The sequence below is a fragment of the Vulpes vulpes genome, chromosome 9, assembly GCF_048418805.1.
Source record: "Vulpes vulpes isolate BD-2025 chromosome 9, VulVul3, whole genome shotgun sequence".
NCBI lineage: Eukaryota > Metazoa > Chordata > Mammalia > Carnivora > Canidae > Vulpes > Vulpes vulpes.
The window spans coordinates 39,545,990-39,570,431 of NC_132788.1; the positions used below are offsets into that span (position 1 = coordinate 39,545,990).

At 35.4% G+C, this 24,442-nt stretch overlaps 1 protein-coding gene across 5 annotated transcripts in view; it reads left to right on the plus strand.

Annotated features, from left to right (window-relative positions):
* Window positions 1–23,125, plus strand: part of CDK8 (cyclin dependent kinase 8) — a 111,555-nt gene extending 88,430 nt beyond the window's left edge. For 3 of the 5 annotated variants that reach the window (XM_025996687.2, XM_072719848.1, XM_072719847.1), the window contains 9 exons: window positions 2,369–2,426; window positions 4,613–4,744; window positions 11,981–12,124; window positions 14,565–14,634; window positions 15,412–15,484; window positions 18,130–18,227; window positions 18,936–19,014; window positions 19,133–19,291; window positions 21,833–23,125. In XM_025996687.2, the coding sequence (XP_025852472.1) occupies window positions 2,369–2,426; window positions 4,613–4,744; window positions 11,981–12,124; window positions 14,565–14,634; window positions 15,412–15,484; window positions 18,130–18,227; window positions 18,936–19,014; window positions 19,133–19,291; window positions 21,833–21,958 (939 nt within the window). In that variant the 3' untranslated portion in view covers window positions 21,959–23,125. The remainder of the gene's footprint in view (window positions 1–2,368; window positions 2,427–4,612; window positions 4,745–11,980; window positions 12,125–14,564; window positions 14,635–15,411; window positions 15,485–18,129; window positions 18,228–18,935; window positions 19,015–19,132; window positions 19,292–21,832) is intronic. The other 2 variants (XM_025996688.2, XM_072719846.1) reach the window with 2 other exon arrangements.
* The last annotated feature ends 1,317 nt before the right edge of the window (window positions 23,126–24,442 follow it).

The following is a 24,442-nucleotide window of genomic DNA, read 5'->3' on the forward strand; positions in this document are numbered from 1 at the left end:
GGGGGGTGTGGGTGATGGCAGGGAGGTGGAACAAATTGATGGGAATAAGCTTGCAGATGCCTTGCATCCCCTCAGAAGGACATTGGATCTTATTCACAGGTGGTGAGAGACCAGTTAAAGTAGAAATAATGTTTTAGTAATAATAAAGCATAGCAAGAGCATTCAAAGACATTTTTGAAAAGGTTCATCCATACCACTCTCACTAACTTTGTTCTTCTACTCATGGTACTTTTTTTTTTTTTTTAACCTATTGGTAATCACAGTCTGTATATCATTTTGTGTTCTGTTTTCACTCAATCTTTCAGTAATTTTCCATGATAACTACTATGGAAGTTTTTAAGCAAGGGAGTGATATGATCAGCTTTGTCTTTTAGAAATGTTACCCTGGCAACATTACAGAAGATAGTTTGGATGGGAGAAGAATTGTAATGGGTTTAAAGAGTAGAGAATGTGTTCAAGAGATATTTAGGGAATTCTGCCCCAATAGACCATAAGAAGAGAGTTCTAGCAGAGAAATGGAAGTTTCCCCCTGATCCCACATTGGTGGTTGAGAGCAAGCTCTGTTTCTCAGCCGAATAGAAATGCTGCCAGATGCCTCTTTGGAAAGCCCTCCTCTGCCTTCAATATTGTACACTAGTCTCAGAGATATGATTTCATTTTGAAGTAGGCTGAGCTGAGAGTCTCTGCAGAGTCTAACCCAGTGGTGACTGACACAGTGCACGAAAGCAATTTTACTTGTGCTAGGCAGCACTTGCAGGTAGCCCACAAGGAATAGCATTAATGCTGTACTTCCTTTAGGTATTTTGCCAGTTATTCTAGTGGCCAGGAGTGTGTGTGTGTGTGTGTGTGTGTGTGTGTGTGTGTGTACAGTACTGATAGAGGTTCTCAAAATTTTTTTGAATGAAACTATTGTTGTTGACTGAAAAACTTGCTATGTAAAGTTACTTTCAAAATGATATATTAGGAAGGGAGCACTTGACTTAAAACATGGGGTAGATTCTGCTGCTGCCTACTCTTATAGATGATTATACTTACAGGGCAAGTCATGTAATGTCTCTAGTGCCCAGTTTCTTCACCCTGAAAAATGTAGGAATTTGTAACCTCTGAAATGTATATGCTACCGTTTCAGCAATTCTTTGCTTTTTTTGCTAGGTACAAAAAATTTTTTCATCTGTAAGTTACATTTTGTCAGTAATAACATCGAGGCTGTTACTGAATATGGCTAGGGAAGCCTATGAACTAGTTACCACTGTAGATAGTCTTCATTAACATTTTTAATTTTAAGGTTGCTTTGAAGGGCATTCTAATCTAATTTCACTGTTATTTAGTAGATTGGTAGAATTAAAGACCAAGTAAACAGGCTAGCAGAGTGAGAAAGTTTTGGGGGTTGCCCTCCCCCCACCACTTCCTATCTGTCTGTCCCACCCTCTTCTCTTCTTCCCTCTTCTTCCTTCTTGCTGAGAAGGGCACAAATCTCACATGTCAGGGGATCCCTGGGTGGCGCAGCGGTTTGGCGCCTGCCTTTGGCCCAGGGCGCGATCCTGGAGACCCGGGATCGAGTCCCACATCAGGCTCCCAGTGCATGGAGCCTGCTTCTCCCTCTGCCAATGTCTCTGCCTCTCTCTCTCTCTCTCTCTCTCTCTCTCTCTCTCTCTGTGACTATCATAAATTAAAAAAAAAAAAAAAAAATCTCACATGTCAGTGTAGTAGGTACCACATAGCAGATTGTAGATGATAGTTAATCCTGTATATTTTTAGAGACTTTTAACACTGTTTGAAATTTTACTTCTATAAAATCTTATTTTAAGTTTTAGCTTCTTTTTTTATTTAAACGTAAAAAATCTCAAAACCAGATCATAGAAAATTCCTCTTCACTAATCCCTTTAGAAAAGACTTTAGTAAATTGATTTTTCTGTAATTTATTTGTTTAAACATAGGTGCATACTTTGCATTTCCAAAAATAAAAGGATAACCAGCTGGCTCCATCCTTTGCTATTCAGAATTAAGCCATTTGTGAAGATACATTTTCCCTTAAAATTGCAGGACATTTTATATAATTGAAAGAGTTGGAAGTAACCACAACATTATAGCTTCCTGTCAGATGCTTCACAGTAGTGAGCACAGACTGAAAAAAGGGCCAAGAAAAGCCTTATTAACTCTACCTGGAGAAAAGTCCTGTCTCATTGGGCCTTCATGAAGTTTGAATATCGCTTTGCATAAAGTTTCTTTGGTGACTTCCTGTGTTTGATTTTAATTTTTGAGTAAATGAGATTTTGTAAAGGTGGATTTATGTTATATTGATATATTTTCTGTTGTAAAGAAACCACTACTGTCTACTGAAAAAAAAATCACTATTTTGTTTCCACAGAAACCTGCTAATATTTTAGTTATGGGTGAAGGTCCTGAGCGAGGAAGAGTAAAAATTGGTATGTTTTATCTTTGATAAGTCACAGTGTAGCACTCTTGTAAAACTTTTGCAGGCACCTATATCATTTCTAACTTTTGCTGTAATAATATGTGTATATTCATGTAGTTCCTGCTTGATCAAAGCCATTTCTAAAGAGTTTATGTTAAAAATGAAAAATGTTTCACACTCTTAAAAGGTGTCAGACAATCTTTAGGGCTTGAAGTGTTCTAATTATAAAACAAGCTGTGGATGTTTCTTAGAAACCTTTGCCTTCATTAAAAATAGCCTATCAAGGTTAGTGGCTTCTATCCACATTAGAGGCCAGCCTCACCTTTAGTCACAAGGGCTTATACAGCACATTAGTGATTATAGCATCACTTCTGTTCACCTGAGCCAGATTACATCAGAACATGTACTTCTGTTGACCTTGTCAACATTGGAAATTATAAACTAGGAAAACCATGAAGGCTGGATAGGTATAGACTCTCAAGTGTGAATGAGCCTACTGATAGAGGGCCTCTGCCTAATAGGAAAAGAAAATAACAAACATTCTGTACCTTGGCATATTTTCTAATAGCTCTGTTTCTTTATATATCAAAACAAAATTTTACCCAGTTCTGGCCTGGCACCTATAAGGATAGAACTGAATTTATTTATTCTAACTGGTTTTTTCCATTGTCATTTCTAAGTTGTGTCTGTCACATTTATTTAGTTTGTTTCCTGTGTGGGTAGAAGAAATGTTGTAACTAAATTATGTTAATTTAAAGGCAGCAGGATTCTGGGAGTATTTTTACAAAGTAATTTCTGATTGCAACATTGAATATAAATTCAAATTATCGGCTAATTTGTACTACTTCCCCAACAAAGAAAAACCTAGGTATTCCTAACGCCTCCTTCCTCCTCCCCAGTAAATTTCCCAAATCTCACTTTCCACTTAGACTCTCAGAATACTCTTTTATCATACAAACCTTGCAAATTTTAAATATCACAAAAATTTGATGCACCTCAAAGTACTCCTGGTCATTGACTCCCTTTGAGAGCCAGGCCCTGTCAGTACTTACTCTCTAGAGTCATCAGATGACTGTTAAGTCCTTATTTGTGTTTTTAAAAAGTCCAGTTTGGTTGCATCAAGTTAAAATGTAAGTTCAAAGTGTGCAAATTGGAAAAGACCTAGTCAAACAGTAGTTACAGATGTATTTTTACTATAAGATTTGAGGAAATTTTATACAACAAAATCTAGTTTGGAATTATATGTAATGCATATGATGTTAGGTTTGGGAGGATATTAATGCTTAAAGCATTCACATTTAAGAAGAAATACTATTTTTTATATAAACCAATATTTAGTAATCTGAGTCATGGTTTTATCTTTACCAAATTTCTGTGGTTTTTCTTTTAACCTCTATAATTACGTAGATTAGACGAGGGCCTACTTCATTAAAAATACATATTAAGAAAGCAAAACGAAACAAATGATTGATGAATCTCGAAATTTTTGATAGATGGTATGAATAAGTGATTATTCATTCATGTGTATTTGATAAAAGCGATGTGTAATGACACTAGATACTAAGATGAAGACTGTTTTTGCCTTTAAGATTACAGTGTAATAGGATGAACAGCCATGCCTGAATAACTACACTATATATTAAACTGTGTCAAATGCCACAGCTCTAGTTGTGAGCTAGGGTTTTGTGACATTTGTCAAATCATTTAATTTCTTCTTTTGAGAAAATTTTTTTTCCTCTAGAAAAAGGAAGTGATTGAACTATAATGATCTTTTAAAAGGTCTTTTCCAGCTTAAAAATTTTACTATGATTCTTTAAAATTAATAGTATTCAACCCAAATAAATGGGGGGAGATAGTGGTGTTAACTTACTGTATAGTCAATGTCTGATTCCCTGGCGAACAGGCTTATTGATTCAAATAATGGGAAGCTGTACTGTAACGGATGTAGTTTGTCAGTGCTTGCAACCAGTACAAGGAATGGACACGCACCTTAACTACCCTGTCTCCAGTAGTGGCATGACAGGTGGGAAGAAATCTGCCCAGAGGCAAAGGGTCACCCTGCCTCTAGCAGCAGAGCATGTCCATAAACCAGGTTGAAGAGTTCAGCAGTTTCCCCATCTTCCTAAATAGTAGTGGTAAAATTAATTGTATTGGTAAAAATCTGTTGACTTGACCTTATTATTATCTGTTTTCCAGCTGATATGGGCTTTGCCCGGTTATTTAATTCACCTTTGAAGCCTTTAGCAGATTTGGATCCGGTGGTTGTGACGTTCTGGTACCGAGCCCCAGAGCTACTCCTGGGGGCAAGACACTATACCAAAGCTATTGGTGAGTGCAGCTCACAAAAAATCTATCACCTTTCAGAAATGACTTTGTTGTTGTAAAATACACATATTTCTATATATTAAGTCAAATAATACAGAAGGTTATAAAGTACAAGCAAAATCTGTCCTACAATCCCACTGCCTATAAACACCACTATTAGCGTTAGGAGTGTATTATTCCAGGCATCTCTCTCTGATAGATAAATAGATGTTTTAAAGCTTTTTAAATATATGGGATCATACGATGCATGCTAAGTAAAAATGTATTTTAAATTTTACTTGAAAGAGAAATAAGCACAGTAAAATTTCTAAGCCATTAAACTGCAGACTGATGTTTGTTTCACCAAAAGAAATATTTATTTCTAAAAGATCCCCTTAGAGTTAAGGGGGGGAAATTATGGGAAACAGTAGGAATTTAGGATATCTTAATTCACTTTTCAATTTTTGATTGTGTTGATTACCTCCCTCTAGGAAGAATTAGGAAATTAGTACTCTTTTACTTCCCCACCTACCTCTCAATTTATAAGCTATGTGAGAAATATCGTTGTCATCATTATTATCATTACTACTACTTTGTTAATGTTTACGACATTTATTTTCTGTTTGCAAACCGTAATTCCCACAGTTCATACTCAGATTATATACTGTAATGGATTCGGTGTTCAACTACCACAGTCCTTTTACCGCATCTTTCCCATTACTAACATCTATTCTGCCTCATGTTATTTCATTGAACTTTATCATTGCATACTTAAGTGCTTTGCTTTTCTTTTTCCCTGTGTTGTATGTCTTTACTGTTTACCTAACTTGTTCTGTGTTCTCCAGAATGGCATTGAGCCTGCTTTTGTTTTTTTTTGGTTAACTCCATCCTGAAGTCTTCTATGGTTTGCTGTATTATGGATTTATTTTTATCCTGGCTTTTCTTTTTTTTAATTCCTCTGAGTTGGATATATTTCCTTCTGGGCTTTATTATTTTGCTATAACAATATCTCAGCTTGCTTTGGAAGGGTGTGTTGGAGGTAAATTTCCTAGTTCTTATATTTCTGAAAAATGCCTTTGTCTTACTATATCATGCAGTTTGACCAAGTTTAAAATTCTAAGTATAAAAGGACTTTCCCTCAGTATTTGGTGATGCTCTTCCATTGTCTTGTAGCATCAGTGTTGCTAATGAAGACTCGTGCCAATCTTATTCTTATTCCTTGATGGACTACCTGGGTGGTTTTTCTTTCTAAAAACAAATAGGATCTCTTATCTTTATATCTCACAGTAATGTGCTGGCCTCTTGGTAGGCACATTCAGTCTGAAGGTCATATCCCATATTCCATGTCTGTGGAAAACTCCTACACTAGTCTTTTGATTTCCTGCTGTTTTCTATGTCTGTCTTTCCTAAACTGAGTGTGAGCAGATGTTGGATGCCTCAGGTTGACCCTTTTTACCACTTTTCTTATGTTCTTCTGTCCTTTTTTTTTTTTTTTAAAGAACCCCTTCTTATGCTCTATCAGTTTTTTATATTATTTTATGTAAAGAAAAGCTTCTCAGAGGTCTGTGAGGACAGTGGTAACAGTGCTTTTTAATTGTTTGTAATTTGCTGTATTCCTGGAATAATTTTTTGTGTTTTCTTTATAGGCTCTCTTTTTATTTATATGGCTTGGTTTCTCCCTTCCACGTGGCAAGTGTTCTTCCCCTGTTTCTTGACCCTTGATTGTCTCTTGATATTTAAGAATCAGGTTACAGAAAAGTGCTTAGGAACTTCGTGTACATAGATCATAGGGCTCGTTGGCTGGCAGATTTTCTCATGATCTAGCAGAGAATACCATTAATGAGGGGATCCCCAAATGCTTAGCATGCACAAGTCTTTGTCCTGAGGACATTCAGATTCCTTAAGGAAGAGTCTTCCAGTTTTGGTCCTAAGTTTCATGTACGTAGCCCCAGGGCGGTGAAGGGAGCGTTGGGGAAGGATCAACTGTTCAAAACACAGACTTTATAGCTGGTCCTCTAAGGACAAAATCTTCCAAATTGTACAGGACAATCCTGCTTCACACTTAGTGATAATACTGTGTCTAGGGCCTTCTCTGAGCTATTCTGTCTGCCTTCCATCTTCCTGAAGTAAAGTGTTCTTATGTATCTCTGCCTAGATCAGGTCTTCATATGGCCAGTCTCTCTTTTTTTTCTTTCATTCAGATCTTAATCAAAATACTACCTCTTCAGAGAGAATCTTAGTGATCACAGTCTAAAGTAGTCATCCTGCCTTCCCTATCCCACTTCTATCTTACTGCATTAAAAGCATTGAATAATATCTAAAATCCAGTAAAATAGATAGACCTTGCCTCGCTGGTCACCCTACTAGGCCAGTGCCTACATGGTACACAATGATAACTTAGTACTCTGTTGAATGAATTATTGAATGAATCTTGTCCTCAGTAATCTCCTCCTGTTCTTTTTATTACTATGGATATGTGCCTTTATTATTTTGCTGCCATTTCAGTGTATACCCAAGAAGGGAAAAGAAGAAATACTTATGATCATTCCCCCATTAAAAAAAAACTTTATTCATTCATTCATTCATTCATTTATTTATTTATTTATTTATTTATTTATTTATTTATTTGGCAGAGAGAGAGAGAGAACACAGTAGACAGAGTGGCAGGCAGACAGAGAGGGAGAAGCAAGCTCTAAGCAGAGAATGTGATGTGGGGCTTGATCCCAGGGCCCTGGGATTATGACCTGAGCTGAAGGCAGATGCTCAACTGACTGAGCCACCGAGGCTGCCCTCATTCCCCCATCTTAATCTTGAACCCAACATGTCTTTCTTAAGAAAATCTTTATATTCACTAATCTTCATAACTACTTTGAGATCACATTTCATTTTATAGAAAAGTAAAGGTAGATAAAGTTAAGTCAGTTAGATACAGGACTTCTCTGTACTATATTTACAATTTTTCTATAAAACTAAAATTACTCCAGAATAAAATGCTTATTTTTTAAAAAGTCAACCAGAAGGAAAAGTGAAAATTATTAAACTAGTCCTGTTTTTGAATACATATAATTACCTGTGTATACATTTGGTTATCTTTTTTATAAGTATATTTTAAGGGACGCCTGGGTGACTCAGCAGTTATGTGTCTGCCTTCGGCTCAGGGCATGATCCTGGAGTTCCAGGATCGAGTCCCACATCAGGCTCCCTGCATGGAGCGTGCTTCTCCCTCTGCCTGTGTCTCTGCCTCTCTCTGTGTGTGTCTCTCATGAATAAATAAATAAAATCTTAAAAAAAGTATTTTAAGTCTTTAGCATATAAACTAATACGATGTATAACTATTTTTTCCACTTAAAAGTGAGTATCTAAGGGATCCCTGGGTGGCGCAGCGGTTTAGCGCCTGCCTTTGGCCCAGGGCGCGATCCCGGAGACCTGGGATCGAATCCCACGTCGGGCTCCCAGTGCATGGAGCCTGCTTCTCCCTCTGCCTATGTCTCTGCCTCTCTCTCTCTCTCTGTGTGACTATCATAAATAAAAATTTTAAAAAAAAGTGAGTATTTAAAAGCATTGTTACTTTTGATAAGACATATTAACAGACTACAAAGATAAGGAAGTGATTGCTTAATCTTAGCTGTTATTAACTTGAAAACTTGAGACTTTGAATTGATTTAAATTAAGTAAAAAATTTGCCATCTTAGAAGCTTGTGACTGTTTATCTTTTTCTAAAGAAACTTATATTTTGAATATTGAAATTCCTATAACTTGTTATTCACTAGGACAATCTGCAGTGTGGCATTTTTGATGTGGGGCTCTTTCTCACAAAGCTAAACTAGCAGCAATTTAGTAGATCCCCTTGTTCAAATGGCTTTGTAATTTGGAAAAGAGAAGCCCTTTCTTCATATTTTTCCTCTCTTCCTCTTCCTCATCAAAATTTATTGGATAACTATTAGGTAAACTTTTTAAAACTTAAGAGAAACTGAAATGTACACAAATTAATCTGATTTATAGCCCTAGCTCTATCACTCAGGGTGTGTGCACACACGCATGCTCACCCTCATGCAAACCATTTAGTTCTTTAGCCTCATTTTTTGAAAGTGAGAATTTAGCTTCAGTCATCTCTTAGATCCCCTTTAACTTCAAAAGTTCTGTGACCTTGGAAAAACAACTGCTTCTGAGGTAGAGAGATTACAGAGGACACTAGGGTGCAGATTGAAACCAATCAGACCCTCTGCAGTGGTGATCCCCACCCCATGTACACCTGACTTGGCCAAGAGCAATCTTGGAAAGCATTTTCTCTTATGAAGACATTGGCTCAAAAATGTCTTGAAAGCACTTTTCTTTTATGAAGACATTTGTCAAAAATGTCAAAAATATCTTTTAAATCACTTCTTTTTTTGAGAGAAAAATTGTACATAAACCATTTTTAATATAAATATTTAAAAACAGAATAAAGGAATAAAAATGAAACTTCTTCCTTAAATCCAGTCTCTCCCACACAATCCCATTCTGCGTATTACTTATGTAAGTAGCCTGAGGGTGCATTAAAGTTCCCCAGCCACAGTGAAAGCTGCTTATCAAGAACTTGCTTAGCATTTTTACTTACTTGTCAGATAGTTGTGTAGTTTGAGTGGCTGATAGAAGAACCTTTGTAGTTGAATGCACAGATTACTTGTTCAGTAGTTGATTTTAATAGCATCATTTAGAAGAGTGAAATCTGCTAGTGGAGTTTAGTGGATTATGATAAACTGAGGCTACTAAGAAGCAGCGGAAAGAGCATAGGAGAAAAATGTTCCTACCCTCTATTACAAACAGATTTTAGTGCTGCGGTTTTTTATTCACTTGTACAAAACTGCAAGCCAAATAATTAAGCCAAAGAGAGTCAATAATAGGCTAGTAAACATTGTACTCCCAGTAACAAAGTTTAATTCAGTTTTGAGTGTTTTGGGGTTTTGTTTGGTTGACTTCATAGAGGCTGAAAGAGGAGTTTCAGTTTTTAGTTAATCATCACTAAAGCAGTTTTAAAGTTTTATGGACTTTTAAACTCAGATGTTTGTTCTCAAATAACTGAATGCCCACTAATTATGTGGCATTCTATTAAGTGGGAAGTATACTATAAAATATCAAGCTCTACCCCCCGCCAAATTTGGATCTACATAGCATGCTAATTGCTGTCTACTTTGCCTAGTTAGCTCAATAGCTACACAAAGCATCCCAGATTTTGAGAAATAGATGAGATTTATGTATTTTTATTTTGGAAAGTCTTTTCCTGAAGGAGGTAGGCAGGTGAACAAGGAAGGACTTTACCATGAAATTGGCACATTCTGGAAAAAAATAGGCAAGATAGGAAAGAGAGACTTATGTACACAGATTTAAAAATTTGTCTGAAATAATAGCCTGCTTAGCTAACTTAACTTCCTGATTAATGTCTGGATCAGGATTTTGAAGAAAGGAAGGATGATGAGATTGCTAAAAGTAAGAGATAATAAAAAATATGCAGAGAAAGAGGTTATGAGGGCAAGGTTAATAAGCAAGGTTTAATAAACTAATTTCTTCCTATTATCTGACCTTTTATTTTAGAAGCAATATCGCTCTAAGGATAGTTACACCACTTATGTTTCATCTGCCTTTACATAGTTTTCTTTAGAATTTTTCGTAGCTAACCAGAATGTGTTGTTATGGTGTCTTTTGGGTGCTAGGAGTAGAGTTTTAAACATGCAAACTGACCCATAGGCTCTCTTTGTGATGCTCCTTAGCTTACCTTTTAAGTAAGATTATCATAAGTCAAGTTATCATATGGGGTACATATGTAAAAAGAATAATCACAAAATAATTTTTCTGTTACTAAAAACAAAATAGTTTGGCTTGTATCTCTTGATACTTTTCCATATGATGGTATTGGCTAACTTGGTTCTCTGATGTGGGAGAAAACTGATGCAAACACAGTGTCCTTTTTAAAAATCACTTGCTTGTGGTCAGGGTGTTTAATCTTACTAAAAAGATTACTGACTTGTTAGTATTAAATAGAAATGTGATAATTTTACATTAAAGATCTATATTCTAATTTTAGAGTTTAGGAATTCTGAGTTATTTTATAAATTAACATTTTTTTCTCATTTTCTATGTATGTGACAGTTATTAACAGACCTGGGTAATTCGCCTTAGTAAAATAGTGGTTTTTATTTTTCCCTCTATAGTTATTTGTATTTACCACAGGTTTTGGTTAGATCAGTCAAAACACACTCACACTCATTGAATCTCTGCTGTGTGCACACCATTGTACTTAGTGTAGAGAAGTTAACTTTGTTCGTTTAGGACTTTGTTAAAGTAGAAACTGAGTAATTTCAGTTTTAAATTCTAAAGTGGCATGTAGATCTTTCCTCTGTTAATAACAGTTCTATTGAGTAAAAGTTTAATATGAATGAAAATTAGCTTAAATCTTAAAGTGAATGAAAGCAGTTTGTTGTACTACAGAGGAATCCATTTGCCTGGCTTTTTATAAGTAAGTCTAGTGAATTTGTACCCTTTCCACCTGTCTTAAGGTAGGATTTTGCTCCCTGTTTTCTTGTCCTTATTAAATTGCAAAACCTGACACTATCGTATCATAAAGAAATACGTTGAAGGAAAAACTGTTCAAGTAGAAATGCAGTTTGATTAAGTGAGGCATTGTCTTTCTCCTATTGGTATAACACCTTGCTAATTAGTGCTAGCATGAGGGGATAATTATTAGACTTCACAAATTAGCATGTACATAAACTAAAGAAAAAATATTTCTACCTTAAAAAATTGGTGCTGATTGTTTTTGGCAAGTATGCCCAATTTCAAAGGCTATTTGGGTTTTCTGTTTTGGTTTTATTTTTTGTTTAATTTTGTTTGTTTGTGGTTCCTATGCTCCATATGCAACTTTGCGTGTATTGCATAGATAAGGTATGTTTGAAGCATTTAAAAATTGCCAAAAATTTAGCTAATAAATTTGATTTGAACTTGGAATGAAGCCACTGGGTATAATGGAGATGTAATAGGGAATGAAAAATTGGGGTCGGTTGGGTGGGAATATATATTTACAAATAATATTCCATGATATTTTAATTATAATTGCTTTAGAAATTAATATGACTTATTAGGAAAAGAAAAGAAAGAAAAAACACTCCCCACCAAGATAAAAATGCATTTTCTTTTGGAAAGAACCACTTTATTTTCCTCCTTTCTTTTTCTTTTTTCCTTTCCTTTTTTTTTCTTTTCTTTTTTTTTTTCTTTTTTTTTTTAAAGATATTTGGGCTATAGGGTGTATATTTGCAGAACTACTAACGTCAGAACCAATATTTCACTGTCGACAAGAGGACATCAAAACTAGTAATCCTTATCACCATGACCAGCTGGACAGAATATTCAATGTAATGGGATTTCCTGCAGGTACACATTATGTTTTTGTTTTTGTTTTTAAATCACTGTTGTTTGAACCTAGATATCTTCATTGGAAAGGTGTATATCTTTAGCTGATGGAAGCTACTCTTACTCAATTCTTTATATTTATGACTTGCATTAACCAAAGATCCTTAGGAATAGCAAAATTTATAGAGTTCACATATTAACATAAAGATATTTATGGGTTTTCTGAATTTGAGGAGTATATTTTTGTTTCATTTTATTTTTTGTTTTGTTTTGTTTAATATTTGAAATGATAAAATATTTACGATCTCTGTATTAAAAGGTGCCTTTAATTCTTACAAAAGGAAACTAAATAAAATTCAGTAGTACGTATTTCTGTCTGGCAACACATATAACAATGCCAATATTTGGGATTTGAATACAAATTTTGAACATTTTTTATATTTAGGGCACTGTACAGAATCACATTATATTGAATAATAGAATTTTTTATCCTATAACCCTTGCTGCTAAGAACATTCTTTTAAGTGTTCTGTTAGAACAGCCACCTTGCCTGTACTGATTGGCAGCAGGGAGAAAGTTATTTAGGTGTCTCATCACAGGCGTTAGACCTCTCCAACTATATCCCCGTCCCTTGTTATGCCATAGCATGGTAGTTCATCAGTCACCAAAACTCTCCCCAGAAGTCTAGAATAATGAAAATGGCTAGCCAGGTATTTATTAGAAATTGTTTCTTACTAGGAATTATTCTCGGGTCAGAATAACTCTAGACTAATACAGAAATACTTGGGAGTTATAATTTCATATTCCCTTATAGGAGTGTTAACACAGATACTACCTTTCTGCAGAATTGGTCAATGGGTCTGTGAAGACTACTTTATTGTGATGAGAATTTTATTTGTTCACTGAATATTTGAGGACCTGCCATCATGTGCCAGGCACTGTGTTATGCATAAAATAATGTTGATATAACAGGCATGATTCTTGCCTTCTTGGAGTTTATATTGTACTGCTCTAAATAGAAATGTTTAAATAATAGCTATGGTTTGAATAGATGGAGAAGAATGACCTTTTCTTTCCACTTCTGAATGTGTCCACCATTTCTAAGGCCCGAGGGAAAGGAACATGGTTTACAAGGGGATGGAAGAGGGGGTGGCCTCTGTAGGGATAATTCTTAATGTGTAGTTCAACAGTTAGGGGAGGCTCAGCTTATAAGAAATTTGAAAAGCAGACAGTAGGGTTTAGATTTAATGTGCAGAAGAATGAGAATCCATGATAAGTTCTTGAGAACTAGTGACATGGTTTGTTATATTTTAGATTACTATGGTAATGGTAGGTACAAATCAATTAAAGAGAGGTAACTGAAGTCAGGGAAGCCAGCTGTTTGCCTGCATAACAGTACTCCAGGTGTAAAGTGATAAATGAGATGGAGAATAAAGGACAAATAGGGACTTTTTTTTTTTAATAGGAAGTATATAATTGAGGGAAAAGTAAAAGATTGCTCAATCTAGCTTGAGAAATTGACAAAATAGAGAAATTGGAGCATGGAAATAATTAAGGAGAAAGCCCCATCGAGGAGTTTAAAGTATATATTCAGTTGACTTTACAGTGTGATATCTTTGGGGGAGAGGTAGCACATATTTGTATAAGTAATTCGAAGGCAAACCTCTAAAGGCCATTTAAAGGCTAGTGGTGTGGTTAATTAAGCTACCTGTTGTTGTACCACTGCATCAGGTAGTCTTTCAGTACAAGTCCATTGATAGTAATGGAGAAAAGCAGCCATCTAGCATGAGCAACTCTAAGGCCAGCAAGACTAACTGAAAACATGTTCTACCTAATGTAAGGAGCCGGGACTGTTTTTGTTAATGTTACTGAAACTAGCCAAGCCACCAGCTGACTTATTTACATACTAGTTCTGTCCTGCCCTGTTCTATTCCAGTTTTTGCTTCTTACATTGCTTGCTGTTGTAAAGCAGTATATTTAGTAAAGTGAAAGTAAGGAGAGCCATGTTTAAAAAAAAAAAAAAAAAGGCAACTTACACCTATGGAGAGGAAAGATACTACATTTGTCTTTGAAGAGACTGGATGTTGATTTAACCAAGAAATTGGGTGGAAAGGGGGAAAAAGTGGTTTTACAAACAAAAGTAGAATTATTTAGTAATAGAAATACTTATTAATAACTTATTTCTCTCTACTTATAGAAATTGTGGTAACTTATAGTAAATTACATAGAAAGTAGGCACTAAAAAGATAGACTTATAGAGATCTAATGCTATACCAGGGATCAGAATTGTATTTATAGGTCAAGATACGATGCTTACTATAGTTAATTATTTATTTGAGGTCTGTGTTTTCCTGGAGGTTCAAAGTATATAGGACATGTAATGAAAATTGAGGCAACTTTTGTTAAAATTCTTGAGAATAGGAACTTAGACAACATAAAATTTTATCAATGTATTTCACAGATAAAGATTGGGAAGATATAAAAAAGATGCCTGAACATTCAACATTAATGAAAGATTTCAGAAGAAATACGTAAGTTGGAAATAAAGTAGATCCTTTGTTGGTTTTTGCTTTTCTGGAATATTCAATATAAGTTGAACACTCAAGAGAATACTGAATATAAGCTTATTCTAATAAATAATTTTATTTATTAACAAATATTTTCTTTTTTAAGATGTTTAAATGATATATAAAGAAGGTAAACAGCTGATTTTAGCAGCTGATTTGGATATGAGAAAAAAAACTTTCCATATTTATTACTTTCTGAAAGTGAACATCAGTGGAAAGGATCACAGCAGTAAGAGACTAGAATAAGCAGCCTTGCTAATAGTTACTTGCCCACCCACCTGAATTGTGTAGTCATTTTAAGCAAGTTGTAATAGAGAAGAAGAAATGTTTCGTTTATTTACAATGCAAGATCAGAACATTGGGAGAGGATAGTTTATAGGCCTATAACAAATTTTTTAAAATTTTACATTTATTTTAAACTTCCTAGTAAGGCTGAATTAAACATCTAACCCATATGTTATTTAAGAGAATTGTTGAAATAGCAGTCATATAAAAAAAAAATGCTATTTAGTATACATTATATATTAAATTATCTTGTCTTTACTTAGTGGCATCCATTCATAAGTGACTAGTGTGAATATTGAATGAAATATGAAACTGATAATGCTATGCTGATTATTCCATTTTCAATATGTATATTCTGTATTGGTTGTGATTAAAATAATTGTTTGTAAAACCTTCAGCCAATGTAAAATTAACTTCAAAATCTAATATAGATATTTCATAGTATTTCTCTTTCAGGTATACCAACTGCAGCCTTATCAAGTATATGGAAAAACATAAAGTTAAACCAGATAGTAAAGCATTCCACTTGGTAAGCTTTAGAGAACAATAATAAATTTTTTTTCCCCTGGTTAGCTAACCAGAGGTTTTTTGGGTAATTTACATGGTTACTTAGCACTCTTAGAGTACTTTAATGTGGACATCTTGTTGGTACATATTAGTAAAGGCATGAAAATACTTGTTTTTCCAAACCCATAACATGGTTTAACAGACTAATGTTTGGTCATTTGATTTTTAGAAGATAGTTATTGTACCATGTCTGTCAAGAATATTTTTAAAATTATATTTATTGGTTTTCATCAGTTATTTAAAAATTTCAAATATTTCAGAGAAGAATCTAAAAGAAAACTATCCCATTACTCAGAAATAGGTTTTACAGATTATTTTGTATTTTAACTCTTTGAAAGATTGTTTATAAAATATTTAACCCCTATGATACTCTGACAAGCTTGGGTATTAGAAGTCTGTCAGTGATGGTGTGTGTTACTTGCTTTCTCTGTAAGAATATGAGAGATTCAGTATTTATTACTGTATAATGAAAAAATAGTTTGACCTAGAATCTAAATGAATCCATGTACTATTGTAATTTATGAGATTATATTCAACTGTTGCCAACTTAAACTTGTTTACAATAAAATTTCCACTTTTATATTTTAACAGTTAAAAATGATTTTTGGTTTTATGTTTTCTTAAAAAGTTATATAACATACAATGGGGAAATTTCAGGGAGCTGGTTGTATTGTATTTGGTTTAAAATTCTTTTAATCCTTTATTCTCAGTATTTTTAAATGAATTCATTAAATGGGAATTTTTTTTGCCTTGAAAGTATTATATTTTCCTTTATTACAGTACCAGGCCTCTTGCAAACATTGCTTCTCTTTCTGCTTTTTTTCTCTGTCTACTGCTTCTACACCTTCTATTTATTTTTATATCATGTCATATATTTCATATCTTATCACAACTTAAAAAGCAGTGCCTAACCTACCTTATCACCACACAATATATTATCCAAATAATGGATTCTTTTAGTATGCTTACAACAGGACCCAAATAGGAAAGTAAGTTAGATCCTTCAAAATTATGGACTTATTTATTCTAACAAAATAACGATAATAGTGGTAGACTGAAAGTCAAAATTCAAGGGACTTCCTCTTACTTCCTCCCAACTTACCTGCTATTCAGTGTAGTCTAAAGGGATCACAACCATCAATATTGACATTCCAGAGATTCCCTCACAGCTTATTTCCTTTTTTACTGGGGTTACCTCTCTTGTGTGGGCCCACCTGAAAGCTCTAATGTAACTCCATTAAAACTGTTGAGCATTTTAAATGGCAAATCCATGCTTTTCCTTTCAACTCTAAAATAAAGTGCTTCCACTAAAACATCAGATCATCAAAATTAAATTTAAATCTCACCATCCCAGCATTTCTTCTGTATTTTTAAATATTTCATGTCCTTCTGTCCTCTGATTGTATCTTCTTCCATCGAGTCTCAACACATCTGTGAGTGTTCAAGAGTGGTCCTAGTCCAAGCACCATAGTACTTGGTGGAAAGGCAGCTTCTCGGACTCCTGCCCAGATATCCCAGTCAGAGTTCTGAGAGTGGGGCCTAGCAGACTGTTTCAGAAGGGCTCCAGGGGCGATTTTGATGTACTCTGAAGTCTGAAAATCACCATGTTAGCTCAAAGAGGACAAACTAAGAGACCACTATTTAGATTAGCTCTTAAATCCCCTACTAAAATCAAATGTTCTGAAATAAATAAATAAAATAAAAAATCACCTCAAATATTTTTGTTCATAAAGTCTTAAATAAACTATGTTTTAACCAAAAAAATACTGAATTTTCACACATTAGTGTGACATTTTTATAGGTAGCAAAATAATAATACATAGTGCTTTCTTTGTGTCAGGTACCCTTAGAATTGCTTTCCATATATTAACTCATTTAATTCTGAAAACAAACCTATGGTAGTTGGCACTATTTTTAATCTCCATTTAACAAATGAGGTTGCAAAGAGATTAAGCAACTTGTCCAAAGTCACTCAGATAATAAAGGTCAAGTCAAGACTTGAACCAAGTAGTATTCTTCGAGTCTCCATTCATAACCCCTCTGTACTTCACAAGTTCTGTATCAAGCACCATATTTATTTAGACGGGGATAACATTGGCCAGGAGAGCTTTCTCTGATGATCTGTGCTGTGCAATAGGATAACTCCTAGCCACATGTGGCTCTTGAGCTTTAGAGATGTACCTGATATGATTGAGAAATTGATTTTTTTAAGTTTAATTTGGTTTTAAATCTAAATAGTCACATGTGACTAGTCTGTTATTTGTGTTATAATAGTTTTTTTCCCTTTATAGAAAAAGAATAGAAAATATAAGAGTTTAGTCTTGTTCTAAATTGGACAAAACAATTTGCATAATGTATAGATCATTGGTTTAGAATAAGGTAAAGGTTTTGTTTACTTCTTAGAACCAAGTAAGATCTTGATTATTAGAATTACTAAATGTGAATTACTATGTTAAATGTAATAATCCAGTTTTTCTCTTGTTAATTTGGGGGAATAAATACCTTTCAAATTGTAGTGTTTCATCAAAAAACATGTATATCCCACATATGGCCAAGGATTAACTATGAGAAGTAACACAATAATGTTTTTATGATTTATGATTTCAGCTTCAGAAGTTACTTACTATGGACCCAATAAAGCGTATTACCTCAGAACAGGCTATGCAGGATCCCTATTTCTTAGAAGATCCACTTCCTACATCAGAGTAAGTGATCAGTTTATTAACTCACCAGCAAGATAGAATTTTCTGGAGTGTGCTTGTTTGAGTTGTCAACTCCAAGTTGCCACTCGCGTTACATGGGGACCTAGGGGAATCCTAGTGACATGAGCTATGGTGACTGAGGTGTCATTTAGGGCTTTTACAGTGAAAAGGCATTCCTGTTCATGTCTTGCTTTATGAAACATTACCAGCTTTATTTTCAGCCGTGCCCCAATTATTCAGTGACAGGTTAATTATGCATGCTGTAGCTCACTCAGACTCACTGAGATGGCCCACTGCTTACAGTTACAGTTTTGTGTTTTAATTACAAAATCCCATTCCCAAATAAATTTGTGTTCCCCATGTCATCTCTTATGTGTAGAAGGGAGAGTAAAAAAAAAAAAAAAAAAATTGTGTTCAAATAGTGACATTTCCACTGGAATCTATATTTGGATTGTAATAATAAAAGAGTGAGTCTGGGATAAAAGCAAGTTGAGTCATATTCGATGATTATTGATTATTTTCACACAATGAAAAACCTTCCCATGGCCTGCTACAATGTCCCTGGTTAGAAGAAAAGATTCATTTTGGCACAGTTGCATGAAGGGTACTCATTTTACAAATAAGGACACAAAGTCCATCTTAAAAGATTAAAATGAAGCATCTGAGATACTGAGTAGCATACTAGAAATTTTCTTTTTTTGTTGTGAGCAGCGTTTTTGCCGGTTGTCAAATCCCTTACCCAAAACGAGAATTTTTAACAGAAGAAGAACCCGATGACAAAGGAGACAAAGTAAGTATTAAAGTACATTTGGCTGCTGCTTGTTTTATTCCATCTACCGTAACATTTTCTTGTTTGTATTTGGTTCTCCTTCTGAGTTGAACTTTATTTTTCTGTTTAACCAATTGAGAAGAACCAGCAGCAGCAGCAGGGCAATAACCATACTAATGGAACCGGTCACCCAGGGAATCAAGACAGCAGTCATACACAGGGACCCCCATTGAAAAAAGTGAGAGTTGTTCCTCCTACCACTACCTCAGGTGGACTCATCATGACCTCAGACTATCAGGTATTTCCAGTTCATTGTGTATTGACTGGCCATATCAGTATTTGTAGATGGGTTTGTGACCTAAGAAAATGCTGACCTTCATGTCCCCAGGAAAATATAGTGATGTGAGTGTTACTGGCACAGCAGAGTACTGACTGTGGTACCGGACAGGGGGCCGACTTTTGAACTAAACAGACCTGGAATGATCAAACTTAAATTATGCCATTTATGAACTGTGTGACCTTGGACAAATAAAATTTCCTGGCCTTTTCACCTGTGAAATGAGACTAGCCAAGCCTTGCTTGTAGTTGTTATAGGAATAGACATGATAAGTCCTAGCACCTGACATATAGTAGGAGCTCAATCAGTATTGTGCATTGTTTTGAAACAACAGTATATCAAGAATGATTAAGAATGATTAAGAAAGCTACATCTAAGGCTTTCAGGGGCATCTGGGTGGCTTGGTCTGTTAAGCTTCTGCCTTTGGCTCAGGTCATGATTCCAGGGTCCTGGGATTGAGCCCATATCAGGTTCTGTGCTCAACAAGGAGCCTGCTTCTTCTTCTCCCTCTCCCCTCTGCTCATGTTCTCTCTTGCTTGCTCTCTCTCAAGTAAATGAATAGCATCTTTAAAAAAAAAAAACACAGGCTTTCAGATCCCAGCCTAGCCACTGACTTTGGGTAACCTTGAGTAAAGTAATTCAGATGTTCTCAGTTTTCTCATTTGTAGAAGTGATGATGGCAAGTGTGAGGTGGTAGCAAGGATTAAATGAGAGGACGTACGCTAAGGCACAGTGGCTAGCATGCCATAGTGCTTAACAGATGTTACCACTTTTTATCATTTTTATTTTCATTATCATCAAAATTATTAGTAGTGTTCATAGTATGCAGTAAGCATTTACTAAGTGGTGGTGGTGGTGCTGGTGATAACTAATAATAAGAGTTTGTTGGGTGCTTACTATGCCAGCTTTTTTACTAAGCATGAAACTTAAATTATTTCCTTTGATCATTATGGGAACTCTGTGAGTAAGGGTTATTGTCATATCAGAGATGCTCAGAGAAGTTAAAGAACTATCACATATTTACCTGTTGAGCTGGGGGTAGACCCAGGATACAGGCTCAGATCTGACAACCAAGACTGCTCTGTTGCCTGCCTGTGGATCCCATCAAGTGGTATTGTCAGTTTCTTTGCAGAAAGACAACTTGGAAAATCATATACCTCCCTGCTTAATTCTAACCATATTGCCAACTTACGGATCTCAGTGTGGAAAGGACACTGAAAACTCGACCACTTAGAGTTATTTACCTACTGAAAGACAAAAGATCTTACTGAACTAGTAAGGTTCCCAGAGCTTGCTCCTACCCATCAGGAGTCAAATCTTAACTCTTTGCTTTGGTTAAGGAGAGGTCCAGTCTACCAAACCATGAAATTCTTGTCTGCCTGGGTAGTAAGTCTCTTCCAGGAAACTAAACAAGGTAATCAAGGACAGACATCTCTGGAGGTTGATGTTTGTTCTGGCATCTCTTTCTCCCTATCCAGATGGGAAGAGTATATCCCTTTTGGCTCAAGAATGTATTTGCACACTAAGGTCATGGCATCCTTAGAATGAAGCAGAGCAGTGCTCGGCCTTTTGCTTCTGAAACCAAAAAATTGCTCTGCTTCTTTGTTTCTTGATGTTATCATTATGGTTGGTTTTTGTAGGTGATTCCAAAAAGTATTTCTGACTATAATTTCATGTGTCCACTCTTCTTAAAATGTTATTTTGCTAGAGTTGGCAGAATTTAGAATTATATGATATGAATATACTTTAAAAGAGGAAGGTAATAAATTATGGTAAATCAGTTATCATATTTGTCTTTATATGAGCGAGAGGTGCAGGAATGGGGATAACAATATAACAGACCAAAATCACAGGACTCTTATACTCACATTGTTCTTTCCCTTTGTGCTCTTTTTAGAACTGAGAATACATTCTTCTTACATTTCTATAATTATAAACCTATTTTTTTATAAACCTATTTTGTATGTAATTTGTAGCAGAAAATAAGATTCATTAAAGGGCATAAAAATATTTAATGCCAAAGCAAATGATTCTGCGGTACCTTTCCTTGTCCTGTTCATTTTTATCCTTTAGTGACACGTGTGTTGGGAGGTTTCTGTTGAAGAAACTAGCATGTAAGTTAGCTTTGAATTTCTTAGGGTATGTATCATTAAGTTCATGTATAAACATCTCAACCGAATTAATTATTACTTATCAGGTAGTTACAAAACAGCTTAAAGGGAGGATTACTGTTGTAGAAAAACAAAGAACTGCACAGCAGAGTCATGAAACTCAGCTTAGTATTGTTTACTGGCACTACTTCTGACCATCCTAAAGAAAACTGGTATTAAAAGATTTGGGGTTTTTGTCATTTTCATTCTAAAACTAGTACATGGCACAAGACTTTTAAATTCTCACTGTCTTGAAATAAATGACATTTCAAACCTACACCTTGCTAGCTTGAGGTAGAGCCAACTTGTAAAAACACCTGACTCTCATTTCTCCTTCCTTCTTCTTCCCCAGCGTTCCAATCCACATGCTGCCTATCCCAACCCTGGACCAAGCACATCACAGCCACAAAGCAGCATGGGATACTCAACTACCTCCCAGCAGCCTCCACAGTACTCACATCAGACACACCGGTACTGAGCTGCGCTGGACTGTTGTCAATGCACTGTTGCTAGCGCTGCAGGACTCTGACGGTGCAGCTCTCTGCGGGAACCTGGGATGGGCCATGGGAATGTACTGTACACCCACATCCTCAAACTGTCCAGTAGCCAAGTTCCACCACTTTTCACAGATCGGGGTAGTGGCTTCCAAGTTGTACCTATTTTGGAGTTAGACTTGAAAGAAAGTGCTAGCACAGTTTGTGTTGTGGATTTGCTACTTCCATAGTTTACTTGACATGGTTCAGACTGACCAATGCATTTTTTTCAGTGACAGTCTGTAGCAGTTGAAGCTGTGAAATGTGCTAGGGGCGAGCATTTTGTCGTTGTATGTGGTGAATTCTTTCAGTGTAACAACATTATCTGACCAATAGTACACACACACACACAAAAGTTTAACTGGTACTTGAAATACACAGTATATGTTAACTCAACAGAATAATCAAGACTCAAAATGAGATTATTTTGGTACACCCTTCATTTTAGTGTCTTATCAGTGGGTTGATTCATTTTCTACATTAATCAGTGTTTTTCGACCAAGACTATTGCTTGGGTTTTTTTGAAAGTATAAAAGCCACATAGTTTTTCCAGAAAGGTTTCAAAACTCCCAAAGATTAATTTCCAATTTATAAGTTTGTTTTTATTTTCAATCTATGACTTGACTGGTATTAAAGCTGCTATTTGATAGTAATTAAATATGTTGTCATTGATATAAACCTGTTTGGTTCAGCAAACAAACTGAAATGATTGTCATAGACAGTGTTTTATTTTTCCTGTTGGTGTTGCTGATTAGTGAGCATGCTTTAAGACGAAAAAAGCATGAATGATAACTTCCTCTGAAAGGTGCGGCATCCAATTCAGATATTTTGTCCTGATTTTAAAGCTGGTTGGTGTAGTGCTATTAAAATTTTGTTCAGTTAATTTTCTTTTTTAAAACTTGTTCGCACGTTGTTTAGGGTGCCCTTACTTCAGCAAAGGAGAAAGTGTAGGAGAGCCTTAGAATTTTTGAGGAAAAAAAAAAACCTATAACATACAATGTACTGTATCAAACTATTTTACATGAATGACACAAGTATTCTGAATTTAAAAAAAATTGAACATTGTTAAAAACAAGGTGTTATGTAATAAATTTATTTTTCATAAATCAAAATATGGAGTCAGCTCTATTTTTATATACACAAACGTGTTTTATTTTAAAGCATGTCTTACCAAGTGGCCTCTAAGTAAATCTCTTCAGTTGTTTTCCTTAATAATGTCTATATTTTCTGCCTCCATAGTAGAGTGGAGTAATGAGTTACATGTTTTAGATATGGATTCTTTTCTCTCTTGCACTTAGTTCTATAATAGATGTGGAACAGACACCTTTCTAATTGAAAGAGTTATGATGAACCTTCCATTTCGAGAATAAGGCCTAATTCTGTGTTATACTGAGAACAGTTTGTTTTTAGCCCAAATAATTACTTTTCCTCCCTCCTTCAGCGTAAGACACAGACGATTAAAAAAAGGCTAACATAGTTTTTTTCTTAAAAATTCAACTCATTCATATAAAAACATTCTAAAACATTTGAAGCACAGAAGAGTTCCAGTCCTGATAAGTCTGACTATAGCTCTGGCTATAGGGATAATTTAGGAGCTGAATTTCCACGTTGTCTTCCCACCGCAGCTCCTCCACACAGCACATGGATCTGATCTTAGAGCTTCGTTCTCAGCACAGTCAGGAGCTCCCCTCTGATCACAGACTGAGTCACTCTCATTTTTGCCAATCTTACCCTAACCATGTCTTCTTGTTTCCCTTCACTCAAATTGTCTTCTGTTTTGCCTCCCTGCCTTTGATACAGTGGCTTCCAACCTTACTGGGCATGAAAATCATCTGCGGTTTGTGGCCTCTGGGTCTAGTCCCAGAGGTTGGGTCAGGGGAATAGGGAGAGACATGGAATCTTCATTTTTATTTTTATTTTTTTATTTTTTTATTTTTTTTATTGGAGTTCAGTTTGCCAAAATATAGCATAACACCCAGTGCTTATCCCGTCAAGTGCCCCCCTCAGTGCCCATCACCCAGTCACCCCAACCCCTCCACCCACTTCCCTTTCCACTACCCCTTGTTCATTTCCCAGAGTTAGGAGTCTCATGCTCTGTCACCCTCTGATATTTCCCACTCATTTTCTCTCCTTTCACCTTTAATCCCTTTCATTATTTTTTATATTCCCCAAATGAATGAAACCATATAATGATTGTCCTTCTCCGACTGACATACTTCACTCAGCATAATACCCTCCAGCTCCATCCACGTTGAAGCAAATGGTGGGTATTTGTCATTTCTAATGGCTGAGTACTATTCCATTGTATACCTAGACCACAGCTTCTCTATCCATTCATCTTTTGATGGGCACTCAGGCTCCTTCCACAATTTGGCTATTGTGGACATTGCTGCTATAAACATTGGGGTGAGGTATCTCGGTCTTTCACT